This window comes from Vicugna pacos, chromosome 3 (genome assembly GCF_048564905.1).
Source record: "Vicugna pacos chromosome 3, VicPac4, whole genome shotgun sequence".
Lineage (NCBI taxonomy): Eukaryota > Metazoa > Chordata > Mammalia > Artiodactyla > Camelidae > Vicugna > Vicugna pacos.
Window position 1 is genome coordinate 96,670,604 of NC_132989.1, and position 22,199 is coordinate 96,692,802.

The following is a 22,199-nucleotide window of genomic DNA, read 5'->3' on the forward strand; positions in this document are numbered from 1 at the left end:
GCAGTGCCCAGCTCCAGAAGCTCTGGCCCGAAAAGCGGGCGGGGACGGCCGACACGCAAGCGTCGCGCGGCGTACCTGGCCGAGGTCAGAGGAGCCACGGCCAGGAACTAGCCTTCGCGGCTCCCTCAGCCTGGCAGCTCGGCTTCCTCGGGCGGCTTCAGTGTCCCGGTGTCGGTGGACCTCGTTCAGGGCGCCGCAGGGACACCTCACGGAAGCGAGACACCGTGAAGTCGATCTTTCCCGCCTGCCGCCGGAGTTCTGGCTCGGGAGACAATGGGGTTGCCGTGGGAACGGAACGCCGCGGGTGGCGCAGGGAGCGTGGGCGCCTGTAGCCATGGCGACGCGGCTCACTTCCGGCCCAGCAGAATCCCCGAGCAGCTCCCGCCCACCGCAGCTGACACCGCACCCGCGGGTTTCCGGTCCCCGCAGGCGACGTTAGGCTCGTCTCCACACTTTCCTCTGCGGCGGCTGAACCGTCCACGATTGTTTTTCTCAAAGGGACTTCGCCTTTCGGAGATACAGGAAGAGGAAATAAATCCCATCAAAGGATGGGAAGGAGCGCCCGGCTCCACGACCCTATTTATTTAAATTACGAGTACCCGGCTGTAATCAGGGATACGCCCGCGTGCCTCTCCGCTCTCCCTGCGTCCCCGCAGTTCCCGGGGTGTTCGGGCTCTCCGGACCCAGGAGGAAAGGCTCAGATAGAACTATTGATGGTGCTGGCACCGTCTGTGATACCTCTCCCGGTAAGATTTGAGCAATGCATGACTAAGGAGGCGGAGTGCAGGAAATGAGTAGTTTAAGAAATGGACCACTAATTCTGCTAATGATTAGCAGTTCAGAGAATATTTTTCGAGGGCAGAGGGCACATTCGGCAAACACCGCGAAGCCCTAAGTTATGCACCACGTATTTTTATCCTGTCCATCTTCAGTGGCCTGAAATACAGCGGTAACAGTAACACAGATCTGACAGGTTCAAGGGCAATTGCGGTCGATACCCAAACGAACAGCACAAGTACAGCAGCCTTGTGTTTAAGGGTGTTGACATGAACGCTGCCATGATTTGGGCGGGGGTGGGGGGTATGACAGGTCAAGTTGGAACTGGTATGTATGTCCCTCTTGTTTTCAAAAAAAAAAAAAATGCAGGCTCGGAAGACAGAGCAGGAAAATATTTACCAAGAACTTGACAGGTGGTGTTTACAGCTAGTTTGTTCTTTCCACTTGTAAGGTTGAAGTTTAATTGCTATTGATCCAAGACTGCCAAGACAGCCTTCCTGGAGTTAGGTTGGAGGAGCTATTTAAATGAGTTTGCTTTAATATCGCTTAAATAAAACTTGGATGACCTATTAAAAATTTAAATCTGTACCCTCAAGCTCCTGAGCAGAAATTTTAGAAAGACCCCACCCCCTTTATTCTCTTATTTCCTTTAAGAACCCTCAGCATGGACCAATGATGAGAGCCCTGAGCTGGGCTTCAGGATAACAGGGCCTGGTTTGGACTCTGTGTGCCCTGGGGCAAGTCACAGCCTAGGGGACCCAATTTTGCTTGTACAGTGAGAGTATTTGTACCACTTTCTAAAATCCTATTTCTAGTTCTAGGATTCTATGAGAGTAAACCACAGATTTGTGTGATTCTATAAACTGTATTTAACATGTATGGGGATGAAAAAGAACTGGTCTCCTGTTTATAACGCTTGTCTCCTTTACCCTTGTTACAAGTTTGTCTTCATCAAATTGAAAAGTTTTAACATTCTGTCATTCTAAGAAATGGCTAGGAGGGTGTTTCTGAGCGTATTAAATGTAGCTTCTCTTTTCTGAACACTTGCTTTGCTGATGACTGCAAAGGGAGGTGTGGTCCCAGAACAGGCACGGAATTCCCATTCCTAAAGTGTACACTCTAGTTCCATCTCCATTTAATTAGCTCTGACGGGAAGCATGTGGCCCTCATCTGTAAAATTAGAAAGCAAATTAAAAGAACTTCAAAGACTGTTAGAGTTCTACACCTCTGTGATATTTTTTTCTTTCCTTGCATCTTAACCTTGTCTGCCAATGTAAACTTAGTTACAGTAGGTGTGCTTTAGTTTTGTTCTCTAACTCTGGAATGGAATGCCAGTCATCTGGTTTTAAAGTGTGTTCATGCACACTCCCTCCCTGGGTCCCGAGGTAAGCATCACCGCTGCGGAAATCACACAGAGGAACCACTTGTAGAGGGCACTTCTGGACTCTTCCATCCCCTCATCAAATGTGATTATCTCCAAATTATTCCAAACCCAGGAACTGTGAGACTTAAGAACAAGGAAATCCAAATAAACTTTCTCTTGGACTGTGTAATTTCTTAAAACATGTTTTCCGGCCTGTCAAGGCAAGAGTAGATGCCTGCTTTCTGAGCTCCCACAATCCACAGTCTCATCATGACACAAGTCTATTGGCACTGTTTACTTGTGAGTTTCTCACACTCTCCATGCATCTGTCCATCCATCCAGGCAAAAATATCTATTGAATACTTACTATGTGCCCAACATTGTTCTAAGCATTAGGGAAGTGAAGGTGAACAAATCCACAAAGATTTTGCTCTCCTGGAGCTTCTGTTCTAGCAGGTGAAGAAAAACTTAGGGCTGCTAGTAAACAATGTGATCTCTCTGCAAGTTAGAAAAAGGCGTGTGGCTTAGGGAATAGACAGCACTTTTTGTGTATTAGGAAGAAGCCTCTTCCTCCAGCCAGACTCAGTCCCTGGCTAAGGGGTTTAGCTTTGGGAAGAGACAGTAGGCTAGATTGCTGGACTCCTTCCTTCCCTCTATCCCTCAGCTTGGTAAACCACCTTACATGGAAGTGACAAGTTCTATGGAGAAAAGTAAAGTCAAGTAAAGGATCTAGAAAGTGATGTGGGCACGTGGGGAGGGGTGTGCCAGCTTATACAGTGTAGTTAAGGAGGATGTCTCTGACAAGGTGGCATTCAAGAAAATAAAGGAAAAAATCATGCAAATATCGAGACCATTTTAAAACATCAATGGCAAATGCAAAGGCCCTGAAGCAGGAGCAAGTTTAATGGGTTCAAGGAACAGCAAAAGGACAGCAAAAGGTTCAATTAAAAATGAGAAGAAAGACCTAAACAAGCATTCTCCAATGAAGACATATAAATGGTCAATAGGCACATGGAAAAATACTCAATATTGCTAATTATTAGAGAAATGCACATCAAAAACTACAATGAGGTACCACCTCACACCAGTCAGAACAGCCATCATTCAAAAGTCCACATCAATAAATGCTGGAGAGGATGTGGAGAAAAGGGAACCCTCCTACACTATTGTTGGGAATGTAGTTAGTGTAGCCATTATGGAAAACAGTATGGAGATTCCTCAAAAGACTAAAAATAGACTTATTATATGACCCAGCAATCCCACTCTTGGGCATATATCCAGAGGGAACCTTAATTCAAAAAGATACATGCACTTAATGTTCACAGCAGCACTATTTACAATAGTCAAGACATGGAAACAAAGTAAATGTCCATTGACAGGTGACTGGATAAAGAACTTCTGGTATATTTATACAATAGAATACTACTCAGCCATAAAAAAGAATAAAATAATGCTGTTTGCAGCAACATGGATGGACCTGGAGAATGTGATTCTAGGTGAAGTAAGCCAGAAAGAGAAAAATACCACATGATATCACTTATATGTGGAATAAAAAAAAAGACAAAAAAACTCATTTACAAAACAGAAACAGACTCATAGGGATAAACTGGGAGTTCGAGATTTGCAGATACTAATATATATAAAATAGATAAACAACAAGTTCATACTGTATAGCCCAGGGGAATGTATTTAATATCCTGTAGTAACTTATGGTGAAAAAGAATATGAAAATGAATATATGTATTTTCACATATGACTGAAGCATTATGCTGTACACCAGAAATTGACACATTGTAAAGTGACTACACTTCAATAAAAAATATATATGTATGCCCCCCCCCAAAAAAAAGAATGAGAAGAAAGACCAGAGAATGGGTCAGCAAAAGAGCAGGTCGTTCAGGGTCTTATCAGCAATCATTCTAAGTCTCCACCCACCCACCAGTGATGCTGAGTGTCTGCTGGGTGGCGGGCCCTGTGTGATCAGCTCTGAGGTCTTGTGAACCGCAGCTCTACACTCACTACCAAGCCTTTAGCCTTCAGCACAGTGCCTGGCTTATTACTAATGTTCAGTAACAGTAAGCTGAGTTGTCTTCAGGAACTCACCAATAGTAGAGATTCTGGCCTCTCTCTGGATGTTGGTTTCCTATTGCTGCTGTAACGAGTCACCACAAACTTAGAGGCTTAAAACAACAGAAATTTATTATCTCCTCGTTCTGGAGATCAGAAGTCTAGAAACACGATGTTGGCAAGGCTGGTTCTTTCTGCAGGCTCTTGGGAAGAATTGTTTTCTGGCCCTTGCCAGATTCTAGAAACCACCTGTTTTCCTTAGTTCTCGGAAACATGTTCAAATCTCTGACTACTTCCACTTGAAAAGACCCTTCTGATTACATCAAGCCTCACCCAAGAAACCCACGATGAGCTTATTTTTTAAAAACAACTTTACTGTGGTATTTCTGTACACTACACATATTTCAGGTGTACAATCTGATGAATTTTGTTAGATGTATACACCTATGAAACGACCACCACAATCAAGATAGCTAACATTTCCATCACTCTCAAGAGGTGTAAATTTTCTAACTCCCAATTTATCCCTTCCCACCCCCTTTAACTCCTGGTAACCATAAGTTTGTTCTCTATGTGAGTCTGTTTCTGTTTTGTAAATAAGTTCATTTGTGTCTTTCTTTTTTTTTTTTTTTAGATTCCACATATGAGTAATATCATACGGCATTTTTCTTTCTGGATTATTTCACTTAGAATGACCATCTTCAGGTCCATGAGCTCCTTATTTTAAGGTCAGCTGATTAACAACCTTAATCTATCTGCTAATTTAATTCTCCTTTGCCACATAAAATATTTAAATTCCCTGGAATCAGGGCATGAACCTCTTTGAGGGGAGGGGAAGTATTCTTCTGCCTACCAGAGGGTGTTTAAGCTAATTTAAATGTACAGGTTTAGTGGGGGAGGATATAGCTCAGTGGTAGAGCACATGCTTAGCATGCATGAGGTCCTGGGTTCAATCCCCAGTACCTCCTCCAAGAATAAAAAAATTAACCTAATTACTTCCCCTCCACATTTAAAAACATCTGGAGGTGACACATAGGTAACTCTTACTACCACCTCCCTCCTTTGTTAAAAACGTACACTGACTATATCCTGCTCCTGTCTCCCCCTACACATCCTCCACTAACAGTCTGGTACATCCAGTCACAGTTCTGGAAATACTGTTTCTTCCCACTTTCAGGGCCTGGCTTATAGTGCAGAAATGTCTCTTCCCTTCCACTCACCTCCATCTCTGGGGAATTTACTCAAGGAAGCCTTTCCATCTGCTGGAACTCGCATCACTTGCTCCCTCAACCAGCTCTGATGGCCCTGATGGCCCTCTTACAGTGACCATCCTAGTTGAGCTATTATCCTTTGATTTTCACAAATACGCCACACACTCCCAAAATGTTTGACAGTTCTCTGCCCTCAGCTGGTGAACAGAAATTGCTACTCTGAATGCCTTGGTCTGTTGCTTTTCCCAGCTTTTTCTGCCTTGCAGTCTGCCTTTTAACCGTGCTCAGAAGGCATCACCCCCATCTTTGCTGGATGGTGTTTCTACTGCTGTCAGCACCCAGCATTCCGCAGTTATGCTGCACTGCAGAAGGTTGTGTCAACATGTTTTGGGAGCATTTTTCCCACATAGTATATCATGTGTCTATAGATGAGTGAGTTTAATTATTAAAGGCTTTGGAGTCTATCTGAAAGTTTACGTAAGAAAAACAAATTGATGACTCATGTAAACAGTGTGAAGTTCATTCTCATTCACTGTGATGATCAATAAATGATTTTTTTTCTCTCTGCATTCTTGCATCACATGATGGAAGCTAGTGTGAAAATGGGCAATCTGAAAATTATCCAAATAATCCTCATACATATGCATAAAGACATTTATACGTAGGATAGTCATATCATTTTGAGGGCTGTAAAATTCTGGAAGCAAATTAAATGCCCATCAATGAGGAACTAGGTTAATAAAATACAGCACAATCATACTATGAAATATTATGCAGCCATGGAAAAGGTTGAGATGTGTGTACTGACACCGGTCTCCTAGATTATTTTAAGTGGAAAAAGTATGATCAAGAAGAGTGTATACAGAGGGAGGGTATAGCTCAGTGGCAAACTGCATGCTTAGCATACACGAGGTCCTGAGTTTGATCCCCAGTACCTCCATTAAAATAAACAAACAAACCTAATTACCTATCCCCCAAAACAATAAAGTTTTAAAAATCACTAAGATAAGGAAAATTTAAAAAGTGTATCATTTCTATATTTAAAGGGGAATGTGAAATACATGCCTACATGTACATAGACACTGAATATCCTAGGGTCCCTCAAGACACTTAATAGCTGTTACCTCTGGGGAGTTAAAATAAGGATCTGGACCAGGAGATATTTTTTTTCAGTTTATTTATTCATACCCTGTGAGAATCTAATCATTGAGGTGTGACAGTTTCTTTTCATACTCCAACTTCGGCACTTGAGGCATTTCTTTCCATTTGAAGAAACTGGTTTGGATTTATCTAGGTTATGTGCTCAGTTGAATGTCCCTAAAGAAACCATCTTCTGAGTTGAATGGTTGCCTTCTGTGGAGGTAAGTTCTCTTTTCAGGGTGCGCGCACTTGATAATTTAAAAGAGTAATAACCTCATACACCATTTGCATTATTTTCATTGATTCCTTGTCCTTTTTGAGGGACTGAGGAGACTAAAGGTTCAAATAAGTACGTATGGTATGTAATGGCAGTGGGAGCTGAAGTCAAGGCACCAAAAACCGTGTTGTGAGTGAAGGGAAACGTCCTCAATGCGGGGAGATGACCTTTTTATGCGTTATGAAGAATAACGTGAGCTACTTAAATAACTGCACCCATTTCATTGTCATTTGGTGTTTTAATTATGATTTCAACCTGCAAGAATTCACCCTACAGGAGTTTTCTCAGGAATGAATTGTCCTTGTGGTAAGAGCATTATTTGATTTTTTTTTAAACCATGTGTATTACTGTTTCAAAAAAGAAAGAAAAAAATCTAATGGAGGCTTTTACATAGTTAAAAAGACTACAGATCAACTGAGAGGCAATTTTGAATGAAAAGAATTATGATGCAACTGCCCCAAAGTGGCTGATGCTTGGGGCAGAGTTCAAAATGGCCCCGGGAGCTAGAGTACAGAAATGACAGGACACATCACGTGAGTACCTGCAAACAGCTGGCACCACTGAGCTGAACACAGGGTATAAAAACCCTTGCTCCGAAAGGCTGCTGAGCCAATCTTCAGAAGCCATACCGGCGCACTGACGAAGATGCTTAAAATCCACACCAGAGATGCAAAATGAAACAGAAGTTTATTTTCTGCAATCCTGTCTGTAAATTACAAAGGCAAAAATGCTAAACTACAGCATTTTTTTTTTAACCAGAGTACTTGTAATAAATATGCATTCTGAAACAAGATAAAAGGCTACACTCTGTCAGGCATCCTATAAAATGTCTCAAGTTTTACCCTCTGCAGCATTTCGGTGGGGGGAGGGGGGCAGGTGGAGGGTGGCTATGTGTTTTCTTAAGTGCTGTGACAAAAGGTCCTTTCACATTTCTTTGGAGCATTGTCGAGAAGTTGCTGAACTCTAAACAACTTAAGGACAGTAACACCCAGCTCAAAAGCCATTTTTTGCTTCGCTGTCATTCCTCATCCAACACAGATGAACACGCCATCCACCGCTGCCAAGTGGCCCATGGGTCCTCTCAGAGCTGGCCTCCACTTTCGGTTATACACTTTAGAGATTTCTGTATTCCGTTTACACCCCTCAGTAAGATCAATGCCATAAGGGAAGGGAAGCTGCAAGCAAGTTAGAAACATTTTTCACCTGAAAGTAAAGTGAACAGAAATGTTTTCTGCCAAGACCTCGGCTAGGCACCATAATGCTTACCAGGATTTTTTTGTTTTAAAGTTGAAAAACAGTCCTTCCAGAGATAATTTACGAGTGCTGGTATTGCTGGGGCATTCAAAAATATTCAACAGGTTAAAGAGGACTTACTCCATTCAGAGATGTGCTACAGTTCTGAGCAAGAACATGACGGCAGAAAAATCTAGGAGTATCGGTGGCAGTTCATGAGTTTGGAGTATATAACCACCGTTTTCTATAGCTGAAAACTCTGAGGAAAAAGTTATATTAAAAAAAAAAGTCTTTAAGCATGACTACCTAAAAAAAATTTTGTTAATACAGTCTAATGTAAATTTCACCTATTTAGGGATTTAGATATGAAAACCTCTTTAAGAGCCAATAAAAATATGGTAGAGAAAAAAACACTTTAAAAAAACTGAGGTTAAAAACTATGAGGCATTTCTTTTGGCTGTAAACACGCAGTTTACTGTCCCTTGTTGAAACACAAATGTTTGGATTTCCTGAGCTTCGTGGGTAACAAACAGCAGGAGGCAAGTTTGCATAGAAAATTTGCAATATGTCAGCGATTTACTTAAAAAGAACTTTCAAGGGCAACTTGCTTTTGTTTTTTTAAACTTCATGTTTTAGTTAATAGTGCTCATCAAGCTAGGAGACTGACAAGCACAGTGATGAGATATCTAAGGCAGATTGAGGGGGAAAAGGATGGAACTAGAGATTTTAAATCCACAGGATATCACGATAAAGGGTCTTAGGCACGCACCAGTGCTGTACGTAGCACAACCAGTGCTGTACTAATTTGGTTAGAAATCAAATCATGTTTGGGGATTGGAAACCAAAGGCAAAAAGAGCCCTGCTGTGCTGAACGGCAGAGCCTGAGTGTGCGAATGGAGGCAGCCTTCACTGCGTGGCAGCGTCAGTATCACTCAGTGATGGGGAAGCCCCTCAGTTGGGCAGGTAGGGGAGGATTCCCACTGCCAGCACCAGGACCGGACTCCTGGGCATTGCCGATCCCAGCTCTGGAATCTGAAGGGCTGGCTTCACCTCTGCTGCTCTGAAGTCTCTAAGCAGTTCTCAGATCGACGGTCTTCTGGAACCAGTCTTCAGAAAGAAGCCTTTGGAAAGGAAGCAAGTCTATTATCAAGGTCACAGTGATACCACGAATGAGAACAATGGCAGTGGTTGCCAACAACTCTGGATCGAACACAAAGGTGGACAACAAGGGGCCAGCGTCCTGCCAAGGGATCTGCTTTACTTCTTCTGGGACTGGTTCTTACACATGGTAAGGATTTGCTTCAGTACTTTTTGGACATCTTCATCCATCTGGCCCTAGGAAATTCAAACAAAAGACACTGATCAGAACCTGAGTCCTGACACTGTCTCACCTAGGGAAGGAGATGGCTGGCTGGAATGAGCCCTTGGCTTCTCCCCAGTGATCTTCTAAAGGAATGTCAGCGCTGCCCATTCCCACATTTCTAGCAGGAACTGAGCCCAGGAGCGGGCCCTGCTCTTTTCCCTCTGGAGGATGGTGAGGCTGGGTTGCTTAGTACCTTCAGGTTTAGGCCTTACTTCTCACAGCTAGTTCTCTAAGACAGATTTTGTTTCTACCGCAGCCTGCACTGAAAGGAAAGCATGAAGCAGTGCATTTTGCAGGGATTCTTATTCATCCTTTTTGAGGGAAGAGATGTCCTTTTTTTGCATTAAAAATTCATATAGAGTGGGAAAAGTGTAGTTCAGTGGTAGAGCACATACTTAGCATGTGAAAGGTCCTGGGTTCAATCTTCAGTACCTCCATTAAAAATAAAATATAAATAAAAATAAATAAACCTAATTGCCTCTCCCCCCAAAAATCATATAGACTCAATATATTTTTAATGTCTTCTAGCCTTTAAACTACTGTTGTCTTAATACTCTTAAAATGAAATAATTATATCCATCAGTGATAATTGATGAAATATTTTTTTCTAAAGGGGAAAATAAAGTAAAAGGTTTCTAGTTTCTGCAAATGTGAGCCCAGCCAACCACAGCAGCCAACAGTCCCAGGAGTGACAGTGCTGATGGCTCTGAGAATACCGTGATGCCTGGAAAATAAATCTAGACTCCTCCTCTATTAGGAGGAGGAAGGGGTGGCGGGTGGCAGTCACATCCTCCTTCAGTTCTCAGCAAACGAGGCTGCTCCCGACACAAAATCCAAAGCAAAGCAAAAGGCATTTTTAAGCTTTCCAGTGAGAAGTTGTCTCTTCGAATCCTCATTGGTTCTGCTACCTTAATGAAGGGAGTCTTGGCAACACCTGCTGTGGAATTTCTTCAGGCTCCCCAGGTACCATACCTGCACAGCATACAGAAGGTGCATTCTGTACACCGATATGACTTCCTGGTGTTGTTTCTTGCATTCCTAGAAAGAGACAATCGGACATTGTTCAAGAGTTTAGGAGACCTTGAAAAAACAAAACCAACAAACTCAGAAAGCTGCGGCCAAAAGCGACCAAAGCAATCCCTTCCACCAACCAGTATAGGAAGCCTTTAAAATTGTCGTGGACTCAGTGGGTGTGCAATTTGGAACGCCTGTCAATCTTCTTAGGGGGAAAAAAAATCTACCTATTTCATACCTTGGTATGTAAACTCTCAAAGAAAATTCATGTAAAAAGTAGTTATTATACTTCAAAATGTGTTTTAAAACTATATGCACACATGTAAGTGTGGATTTATTCACACAGTCAATAGTGCAAGGAACTATATGAAACTATATGAAATGTAGACAGTTACTGTCTCTGAGTGGTGGGATTATAGGCCATTTTTCTTTATAGTAGCTTTTCCAGAGTTCTCTGTATCTTCCAGCTCTTCTACTGTGACCAAATATTTATTAATTTAAAATTCAAAATGTACTCTTTTATAGAGTGTGACTGATGACCTAGTGTTGTGTAACCCCTGGGGAATTCAATTATTTAGCTGTCTGTGTACCAAGGAGGTGAACAGGGTGACGGCACCAGTCTCAAATGGTTCCTCAGCACAGCTGTTAATGCTGTGATTTCTCCTTGTTGAGCTGTTAGTCCAGTTCCTCTCAGTGACTGTTTCAAGGATCTCAGCTCTTAAACTCTTCTAAAAAGAGGCCTTGCTTCCTACTTCATGATGCAAATTGAGACTCATACGGACCACTTGAAAAATTGATAAAAGTTCAGCAATACTCATTCACACCTCCTTCCCATCAGTGTCAGAATATGAAGTGTCTCCCCCATTCTAGGACAGCCTTTGGAACCTCTGTCTTTGAAGTTCATGCCATTAGAAGGTACGCTTGGCAGCTCTCAATCTGTGCTTGAGTTTCCTCCACCCTTTTGGTGACCTCCACGCCATCATTTATAACTGTGTCTCCTGATCACTGTCTTCTCTGCCATTCCCGCTTCTGTCATCACTTGGTTGATTCCAGTCTCCACATGGATGAGTCACTGACCAACCTGGCCTCAGTCCTTCAACCTCAGCTTCTTGACTTATTCCTCCTCCTTCCAGCCACTCGCTTATTGTCATAGCCCTGCCTCAGTCATCACCTCTGAAATCTCATCTGAAAGCAGCCCACTCCCTCACCACCACCTCCTATCTTTCCAGTAAACAGACTTGAGGCTTCCCCTGCCTCCTTCTGTGACCCTTCAGCCCCATCAGATACCCCAGCTCCTTAGTCACTTCTCCAGCAGTCAGCCCACTGCAGTCCACATCCCACCCCACACTCCACTGGAGCTGTGCTAGCCAAGGATAGCAGGAGCCATCAAAATGCCACATCTCAGTCCTTGCTGCCTCCTGCTTATCTCTTAGAGATTCAGCACAACCATCGCTTCCTGCAGGAAGCCCTCTGAGATTCACCCAGACTGGGTAAGCACATTGCCTCTCTACGCCCACAGCATGATAGTCATCTATCAGTGGACGCTTACTACACTGAGTCCATGGTAAGCCATTCTACTAAGTGTAAATTATGTGAGGACAGGGACTGTGTCTCATTCATTTTGCATCATCAGCACCTTGTACATCACTGATGCACAGGAGCTCATTAAACATATGATGAATAACTGTAAGAATGACTGTATAAACCATTAGTACTTTATCTCCAAGTCTGTGATGACCACTTTATCAGAAAAATGACCTGAAAAACACAGTCAAAAACATCTTCTCCTTCCTTGATTATTCCTCAACTGCTATAGCTGGGAACACACAGAAAGCTGGCTTTGTACTTTGCGGCCAGCTGGAGGAAGGACTGTAGAAACCTGAATTCACCAGTGTCGAATCTGCACGGAAGAAACCACAAAGTCCAGGTCCTGTTTATACATGGAAGCTAGACACAGTCCACGACAGATTGACCCTTGACTTCACGTGGAAAATGTAATCACACCCTTGTCAACTAAAACCTTAACGGATATTGTGGTGGCCAAAAATGGCCCTCCAAAGATGCCCACATCTGAATCCTTAGAACCTGGGAATGTTATCTCTAAGGCAAAGGGGACCTTCCAGACTAAGTTAAGGATCTTGAGCAGGAAAGAAAGATTATCTTGATTATCTGGGTAGACCTTAAATATAAACACCAGGGTCCTATAAAAGGGAGGCAAGAAGGTCAAAGGTGGGAGGAGACGGGAGGACAGAACCAGAGGCTGGAGTGACGTGCTTTGGAGATGGAGGAAGGGGTCACGAGCCAAGGAATTCAGGTGGTCTCTAAAAACTAGAAAAGACAAGGAAATGGATTCTTCCCTAGACCCTTGAGAAGGAAGCAGCCCTGCTGACACCTCGACTTTAGTCTTGTGAAACTGATTTCTTCAGACTTATGATCTCCTGAACTGTAGATAATAAATTCGTGTTGCTTAAAACCAAGTTTGTGGTGCTGTATTATGAAAGCCGTTGGAAACGCATACAGACATGCAATATGGCTTTTCTGGGTGAAATCACGAGAGGGGCCAAGGAACAGCTTCCGACGTGTAGATACACAACTCCCAGAGACCCTGGCCCCAAATAAGAGACAGCTCTTGCCACAGTCAGAGACTGCAGACGAATGGAGGAAGGGTAAGAAGTGAGTGGATGAGCAAACAAGAACAAAGGCCTCCGCCCACTGTCCCGTGGACTCCTCCCTTCCCAGCGCTACGTCTAACCCATCTCCTTGCAGGTAGTGACGGGAATTCCACCAGCTCCCTCTCTGGGCTTCACCCAAGATGTCTTTAGTCAAGCGCTCGCTGAGGTTCCCTCAGCCTGGGCGGCTTTTTGCTCGCGCCAACCTGCCCCAGCAGCGGGGCTGGGGCGCGAGCTGCCCGGCCCCCACCCCAGCCGGGCGGCGGGAACTCGCCCACTCACAGCCAGCTGGTTCTGCAGCTGTTTGACCTGCTGCTGCAGCGCGTCCAGCTGCTGGCTCTGCCGCTTGGACGAGCTGGCGGAGTAGGAGAGCTGCGAGAGGCTGTTCAGGGCCTCCTTCAACTTGGTGACTTCCTTCGACATCTCGTTTATCTAGTGAGAAAGGAAACGTCTATCAATAGGTTGGAACGTCCCTGAAGAAGCAGAACTCCCAGCCATCTCTCAACCTGGAAGGCAGCCTCTACTGGCCTCCGGGACTCGAGACTTTGAAGCAATCCCTTGTTTATTTTAAAAAGAAAACCCATAAAATGAAACAGATAAAAAACAGATAAAATCAGGCAAGCGAACAAAGCCCTCTAAGGCCATTACATGCAAACAAGAGCCCCTGAATTATAGACTGTGTTTAGGGGCATGAAGGTAACAAAAGCTGTGACGTTGACTTCCTTCTTTTACCCTTAAAAGGGGTACTGTCAAAAAAATAAATCAGAAACAGGATTTTGGGTTTTCTTTGTTTGGAGACAGCCATGCCTTGTTCAATGTTGCTGACATGGGTAACCAGGAATACATTGGAGGAGCCATGGTATCTCCGACATCTTGCTCTGTAGTGAAGGCAGTACCCTACCCTACCCCTACCCACTCTTGACCCCTGCCCCCCTGGCTTTAGAAGCTTGTTTGAAATATTCATTATAATAAAGGAATAAAAGATAAACAGTGCTCTAATGAATGCCATTCAGAACATCTGATCCAGAGGACCAGGGGTGCAGAGCAGATCCAGGTACGGGACCATCCTCCCCTCCCTTTCCTTTCCTCCTCCCTCCATGCCCCACCCCCAACATTCCTCTTTTCCTCTCCCACACACCTTTGAAAATGAGGGCCAGGGAGGGTTTTTATATGGACTCAGGGGAAAGCTTATGGAGTTGAGGAAATCTGTATCAAGTCTGGGAGTGCTGAGGTCTCCACATGACAGACGCATCTGTCTGCATTCCAAAAGAGCTCAAGTTTGAGATGGGTCACAAAGGCTTCTCAGTTGGTGGGCTCACTCCTGATCCCTGACCCTTGGCAGAGCTTCTGTAAAATTACTTTTAAAGGGAAAATGTGTACCACACATGTGAAAATGCTTCAGTATGAGGGAAGTGGTAGAAGATCAGTGTCTTTTTTTAAAAAATAAATGTCCAACCTTCTATTCTCAGTGTGCCCTTGGGGACAGATGGAGTCATGTGTGGAGCCTCTGAGCATTCCCAATAGGTTAGAGTTAACAAATGCTAAAAATGTTAATGATAGTAAATAAAAGTTGACGGCCTTAGGGTTTACTAGCTTGAAATCCATCAGCAACAGAGTCTCACCAACCTTCTTGTCTTTATCCTCCTCCAGTTTCGAAGAGCTCTCGGAGTATCTCTTCATTTCCGCGAGCTCTTCCTGAGCGTGCTGGAATTTTTGCAGGAGTTCATTTACTTCTTGCTCTTTGGATTTCAAGACAGTCTGAACGTTTTCCTTTTCCCTTTTCATCTGTGAGACCTCACTTCTAATCTGGGCCATCTCTGAATGGGCCTTCTCTTTCTCTTTTACGGAATCCTTTAACTTTGAAGCCAGCACACTCACTTCGCTTTCCAAAGACGACTGGAGCTTCTCATATGCAGACCTGGGCACCATCGCATCGGTCACGGCCGCCTTCTCTGCTAGGAGTTGTTTCTCCAGTTTGGCCACTTCCCCCTCCTTGCTTGCGAGGTGCTCTTTAAGACTGCTCATTTTCTCCTCCATCTCTTTGGCAGTGGTCCTCAGCGTGGTTATCACTTGCAAATGTTCTGAGATGGAGACAGAGTTCTCTTTCTGCGCATCCACCGACTGTTTGAGCTGGGTCAGCTCGCTCAGCACCTTGGCGTACTGCGACTTCATCTCAGACAGCGCCTCTTCTGCCTTAGCTCTGGATATATCCGTCACCTGCATCAGCTTCTCATGCTCTGCCTTGTGGATATATTCAGCTGTCACGTCTTCCAGAGATTTCCTCTTGCGGTAGTCCTCCAGCTCGGCCTGGGCTTCTTTGTACAGCTGGGACAGCTCACTCACCTGCTTGTTGAGTTCATCTATCATCCTGTTCATGGCCTCTTTCATGTCCTCAGCTTCGTCGCCGGCTTCCTGGGTCATCTGACTCTTGAGGGTATCCTTTAATTTCATGATTTCTTCTTGGGCCTCTTGGTATTTCTCAAACAAAAATGCCTTCTCCTTATTCATGTTCTCAATAACAGAGCAGTACGAGCTTTTCATCTCCTCGTACTCTTCCACGGGTGGCTTAAGAACCACACTTCTCTCCCTCTCCACAAGCTTTTCCTCTAACTCTCGCACTTTCTCCTTATTTCGTTCACTTTCTTCCAAGGCATCCTGGAGTTCCCGCCTTAGCACATCCATTTCCTCCTCAGTGACCCTTAGCTCACGGAGATGTGAGTAAGTATCCACGCTTTCCGGTGAGACCAGGCCCAGTTTCATCTGCTTCTGCACACTCAGGACTTCTTTCATAGCTTCCTCGTACTTGCTCTGCGTTTCTTTAAGTTTCTGGCTGAGGTCGGAGCCGTTCTCTGAAATCTCCGCGCTGTTTAAGCACACGGACTCCATCCTTCTGGCCTGGAGCTGTTTCCTTTCTGCTTCGGAGCTCTCCAGTCTCTTCTGCAAGTCCTGTACAACCTCCTGCAGCTGCTGGATTCTGACATCGCTGTCGATAGGAGATTTACTCAGGGAATGTGTAAGAACAGATGGAGATGATCTGGCGTCTGGGGGAGAGGTCTCACTAGGTTTGCCTGGGGATGGGGCCAAGTCTGTTTGAGTGGAATGGTAAGAGTCAAAGCTCAGGTCTGCTTCTGCCTCCTTGGGTGTTCTGGCCTAGGGGAAAGGCAAGAATGAAATGGCACCAAAAGTGTGGTTAGGTGAGCCAGCAACTGGACTGAGAGAACAATCCACACGTTACATACAGGAGAGCAGACGAATCTCTCTGCATGTGTCCTCCTGCCCCATGAAAAAATATGGTCTGGGACATGGGAGTCGCATTAAAGACACTAAGCTTATTCTGTGCTCTATTAGGGCAGATTATGTGAGCCTCTTTAAAAACACGAGATTTGTTTTGGCAGTAAAGCCTCTGACTCAAATTGTTCCTTTGTTTCTCATATTATTGTAGCTGCCAAGAGGGACAATGGGCTTTAGAACAGCAACTCCTTATCAAGTTCTTAAATCTGCTGAATGAACAACTTTACTGAATGAGTGACTAATCATATGTGTGTGTCATATTATACATATATTACTATGTATATTATATATTTACCAATTTAATTTTTATTTTAATTTTTAATTTATATAATTTACCAATTTGCCATTCTACAGAAATAGAGTTAATGAATAACTCAAGAGACAAATGATTTGAATCTATAAAATGCTTAAGGCTGATTATATTTTAAAAAGAAGAAGAAACTAATGTAGAGGTTTAAAACAAAATGCCACCTGGCTAACCCTGAAAAACCCAATAGCTTGACTCTACAGATTAGATGGTGGTAGCAACCTATTTACCTACCTGTAATTTATCTTGTAATTCCTTATTGTGTAAGGTAAGAGAAGCAACTTTTGCTTGCAGTAGGGCAAGAAGATCTTGCTGGTCAGCTTCAGAACTTATGTCCAATAAGCTATCGGCACCTTGGTAAGGAGAGGCAATTTAAATTATTTTAAAAATTAAGCTGTTAATTCTCTGACCTCTAACAAACTCACTTTCTACCCAATCCAGTTCTTCTTCCTAATTGGGACTATGAATGAAAGCACCCCCCCCCACAGCGGGACAGATGACCAGCAATTCTCAAGCACCGGGCTCTCCTTATTGGGGCATCCCAAGCACAATACTAGATGCCTGGATACAAATAAGCTCAACTGAAAACTGACGGACTTGGATACACATTTTCCATTCACTTAAATTAAGTGTCATAAAAACCTTGGCTGGTTTTTGTTCCTCCCATGCCTACTATATCCCATCATATGAATCCCTTTAGAAATATCTCTGGAATCTGGTTCACTTCTTACCCCCACCTCCATCACTCTAGTTCAAACTTTATCGCCATACTTGGTAACTCTGCAAACAGCCTTCAAATAAATCTCTCTTTCTCTCCTCTAGTGAAAATGTAGCCTGTACAATGCTGTCAGATTAATCTTCCTAAAACACACTTTGATAGGGTCATTCCTTTGGTTCAAGTGCTTTAATTGCTCTTCCTCCAAAAATCTCCAAATTCCTTTATCTGGAGTAGTAGGGTCCCTATGGTCTGGTTCCAATCCACTTTTTTTCCACCCAGGTTTATAACTCATGACTTCTTTCTCTAGAATTCCATTTTCATCAGATTCAAGATTTCCATGACACCCTCTATATTCTCAACACAGGGCTGCTGCTTTAATTCTTTATCCATACAACTGCTCTCGTTGCATCTCTGTGGCTAGATAATTCTTAAGCATTCTTCAAGACCGATGTCAAACTCTGCCTCTTCCTTAAAGCACTCGCTGACCATCCTGGCATGAAATAGCCTTTTCTCAATCCCACAGTAAACACTATTGGTAAACCACAATTGTTTGACATTCTACTGATTATCATGCTACAATAACATCTAAAGCTACGCTACTCAAAGTTCTCACTGAGACGAGACAAGAAACTTGTTCCTGGATGTAATTTAAAGTATTGCTTCCTTCATCCAGAAAGTTTTTCTATGAGAAAAAACAATGTCAGATGGACAAAACAGTGTACTTGACTGGATGACTTTCTGGTGCAAACTCCTTACCTACTGCAGACTGCCAGTAGTTCAGAGACCACACTCTGAATAGCACTGAGGCAAATTTTTACTGTTATTTAAAAATTTTTCCTCACAGCCATTTACTGCAAAGGTGAAAACTTTAATCTTAATTTGCAAGGATGCAAGATGATATTTCTTCATAGAAATGCTTACTTCTGAAGTCTGGTCTGGTCAGCTTGGAATGAACCAGGGGATTGGAAGCACGAGGGCAATTCTAAAGCAATAAAAATGACTTCTAAGACACAATGGATGGCTTTTAAAGTATCCAATGTAACAACTGTCAATTATCTCAATCAACATTGTTCCCTGCCAGGACTATATCTTAATATTTTAAAATTTTGTAAGGTGAGGGCTCCAAACATACATGAAATGATTAACAGACTAAGAACTGAATGCTGGAGCAACAAAGGGGCCTTTGAAATCATCTACTCTACATTTGGAGGAGGTGGAGATGATTAGGTTTATTTTTTTTTAATTAAAAAAAATTTTTTTAATGGAGGTAGTGGGGATTGAACCCAGGACCTCATGCATGCTAAGCACACACTCTACCACTGAGCTGTACCCTTTCCTACTCTACATTTTAAATTGATTCTGAAGATACTCTACTATATTCTTAGAGGGCAAAGGCAACAGGATGGACTCCCTACAACAAATTAAACCCTGTCTTGGTGAAGAAAACGTGATCACATGTGATGTCATTAACACTCTTTGCATGTGTCTTTAAAATCCAAAGCAGGAAAGTTCTATTGTGGCAGCCACGGAAGGGCTCATTTGGCTCTCCCTCCAGGAAATAGCCAGCTGCTCAGCTGCAAGGAGGGCCACTAATCCATATCCAAGATTGCAGTCTAAGGACCTCATCTCAAAACAATGTTTTAAAATGCATAAAATAGAATGTAGAGGCTACAGTCACTACAGAGCTTACTTTGTAACATGCCAAATAACAGGATCTGGCAGCAGCTCTAATAACTGCCATAATTTCTAGCAGAGATGCTCTAAATGATATTTCAAGATATCTGTAATAACAGTAAGGGGGTATGAGATCATCTGTGAATCCTCTTGGTGTCAAAACCACTGGTCTGCTAATACCACTGGGGCTAATTGCCTATATTCATAACTGGAGGAAGTGTTAACATTTAGTTAGGGACAGACGGAAACAGATATATTTTCACATCCAAGCTCAGGGACCCCTTAATCCAGGTGAAAGGCCCCTGAAGGAGAGAGTGCATCAGCCTATGCAGTACTGGTGGCGTTAGAGGGGCACACCAGGGTTCTACAACCCCCTCTACCCAGGGTAGCCCCACGTGACCTCTGCTCTCTTAAAGGGACATGAGAGGGAGATAAAAACAGGTGCCCCTTCATCTTACCCGTAGTACTGTCACTTAGTCTGTCTTTGTTCTCCCGTATAGAACTGATCTCAGCCTGTTGGAACACAAAAATGACTTCAAAGAATATTCCCAAATGTAAAGAATCAAGCAAGTTTTCCTCCTTGTATGTACACAGAACAGAGTTGCTGTTATCTTATTAGAAAACCAGAAAATCTCAAGGAAAGAAGATATTTGAAAACATAAGTGACAATTATCTCCTGAGGTATAATTTTTAAATCACTTAGAGGTTCCAGAGGGTATATTTGCAAAATATTTTCCAGAAATTTCTCTTAGTAAGTATAGTACAAGTATCTTTTAAGATTATAATAATTTTACATAATAGCTAATTTAGTGGGCTATATGCTCAACTTGAGATGATAAATGCTACTTTCATAATAAAGGCAAATAGAAGTTTTACCTATCTGGGTAATACACTGATTAAAGTACATGGATTAAAATACTTCTTAGCGTTATCATTTTATAAATTAACTTCTATTAATATATTGTTATTAATATTTCTAAGAGAAATGGTAGTAAATAAGACCTGTCAGGGAAGATAAAGTTAATTTTATAAAGGAATAAAAATTCTTATGGCCATATATTGACACTCTCCTTAAAGATTTATCTCTCAGCCTGCATCCCTGAATATGATGAAAAAAATTCTTATAACTTCAAAGCCAGAATCTCATTCCAAAACAAAATACAGTCACTTGCCAGAAATTACTATGTTTCACCTAGATAGGCCACAAACCATGGTAAGAGAGATTATTTTTCAGCAAAGGAACCTTTGTAAAGGCCCAAATACTAAAACTGGAGTGCCTCATTTTTGGCAAGTGCTTATCTTTACAAAAGCTGTACTTTCACTTAAAAATATATGCTTATTTTTATTTTTCAACTCTGTTAAGGTACAATACACTACATTCAATGAAAGGTTACAATTTGAAGAGCTTTGACAGATACACACCCACGGAACCACCACTATAATCAAGGTACGAAATATTCCCATTACCTCTTAAAGTTTCCTTATGCCTCACCACAGCCAATCCCTGCTCACCCCATTCCCAGGCAACCACTACTCTTCTTTCAGCATTTTGCAGCATTCTTATAAATGGAATGTCATAAGGGATGAATTTCTTTGAGTCTGGCTTCTTTCATTCAGCATGATGGATTTCAGATTGCTCTATAATGCTGCTTGGACAGCACTTCATTCTTTTTTATGGCTGAGTAATATTCCATTATAGCCATCTCATTACCTTTATCCATTCACTTGTTGGAGGACATCTGGATTGTTTCTAGTTTGGGAATATTTGAATAAAGCTGCTATAAACATTTGTGTATAAAATATTTTGAGACATATTTTAATTTAATCTTGGGTAAACATCAGTGAATGTAGGGCTAGATCATATGTCAGGTGTGTGTTGAACTTTTAAAGAAACTGTCAGACTGTTTTCCAAAGTAGTTATACCATTTTACATCCTCCCAATGGGGTATGAAAGTTCTAGTTCTTCCACATCACAGCCAACAATTGGTATTTTTAATCTTTTTAAATGTTAGCCATTCTAAATGGTGTCCTTTTAATCTTTTTATGATTTTTTTGAAAGAAATAAAAGTCTATTTACACTGTTTCTGAAAAACATTAATTTGTGCTATTACTCTTTGAAATGCATTGCCTCCTTTGAGCCATAACTGTATTAGAAGATACTAGGGTGCTAATTATAAGAGCATAACTTCCTTTCCCTGCCTTGTTTAGGTATTTATTAATAAAATCTCATTAGAGCAAGGAAAATGATAGATTGATAGAATCTTTTTCAGATTAATGTGCATCCAAGTTAAAAGAAAATTTATTTTTAGTAATTCTTAGATGAGGAAAAAAATATACAATTATACCACTGAAATTTCATTTTAACAATTAGAAATTTTACTTTCTTTCCAAGTATAATTTCCTAGTGATTATTACGTAAACAGATATTCAATTGAAATAGCCTTCCATTCCTTAAAATACTTTCCAACCACAAACTTAAAGAATCAGATGGAATAAGACCCAAAGGATTTCTTTTTTAATTTCTAAAATAAATACATATTTTATGGTGAGGAAAAAGTTTAATTAAAAATACACAATTACTTCTCAGTACAACATCAGAGAAAAACCAACATTTCTTTCAATTTGCTTGGTACTACATCAACTCAATTTGGCAAGATGCTTGACTGGTTATTAGGTAAGTTCTTATCCTTGTCCCTTTTTTCAAATGAATAAAATTAAATATTAGTGACTGTAATTTATTCACTCTACTCTTTTAGTATGGAGTCTATGCTAGCAAAAGTAATCAAAGGGTGTTTCATGATGAAAGAGCTGTGAACCAATCACTAAGAAGTATTTTCTATTTGCCTAGTGTTATCTAACTGAATCAAATCTATTATGTATCTTAAAATTCAACAGTAAGTTAGAAACAGAAAGGAAATACCTTGAACGGTGCTTCAGAAAAAAATACTGATTCTTTTCCCGAAAGAGGTGTTGAAGTTATTGATCTTGGGGAAGACACATCACTCGACTAAAAAAACAAAGTGAAACCCATAAATAAAGAATTCTTTTTCAAAGTCTAATATTTTCTGGTGCCAAAGAATTAGCCTATTTAACCC

At 42.0% G+C, this 22,199-nt stretch overlaps 2 protein-coding genes across 10 annotated transcripts in view; both read right to left on the bottom strand.

The window, feature by feature from the left end:
* TTC23L (tetratricopeptide repeat domain 23 like) overlaps positions 1–279 on the bottom strand; it is a 54,152-nt gene extending 53,873 nt beyond the window's left edge. For 3 of the 5 annotated variants that reach the window (XM_072958789.1, XM_072958790.1, XM_072958791.1), the window contains exon 1: positions 76–278. The gene's annotated coding sequence lies outside the window, so the exon portion shown is untranslated. Of the gene's footprint in view, positions 1–75 lie in introns of all 5 variants that reach the window. The other 2 variants (XR_012071536.1, XM_015235460.3) reach the window with 2 other exon arrangements.
* A 7,224-nt stretch (positions 280–7,503) lies between these two features.
* Positions 7,504–22,199, bottom strand: part of RAI14 (retinoic acid induced 14) — a 139,531-nt gene continuing 124,835 nt past the window's right edge. For 2 of the 5 annotated variants that reach the window (XM_072958795.1, XM_072958798.1), the window contains 8 exons: positions 22,025–22,111; positions 20,816–20,854; positions 19,563–19,617; positions 16,947–17,065; positions 14,741–16,264; positions 13,397–13,546; positions 10,404–10,469; positions 7,504–9,403 (listed from right to left, as the gene is read on the bottom strand). In XM_072958795.1, coding sequence (XP_072814896.1) covers positions 9,326–9,403; positions 10,404–10,469; positions 13,397–13,546; positions 14,741–16,264; positions 16,947–17,065; positions 19,563–19,617; positions 20,816–20,854; positions 22,025–22,111 — 2,118 coding nt within the window. In that variant the 3' untranslated portion in view covers positions 7,504–9,325. The remainder of the gene's footprint in view (positions 9,404–10,403; positions 10,470–13,396; positions 13,547–14,740; positions 16,265–16,946; positions 17,066–19,562; positions 19,618–20,815; positions 20,855–22,024; positions 22,112–22,199) is intronic. The other 3 variants (XM_072958797.1, XM_072958799.1, XM_072958796.1) reach the window with 2 other exon arrangements.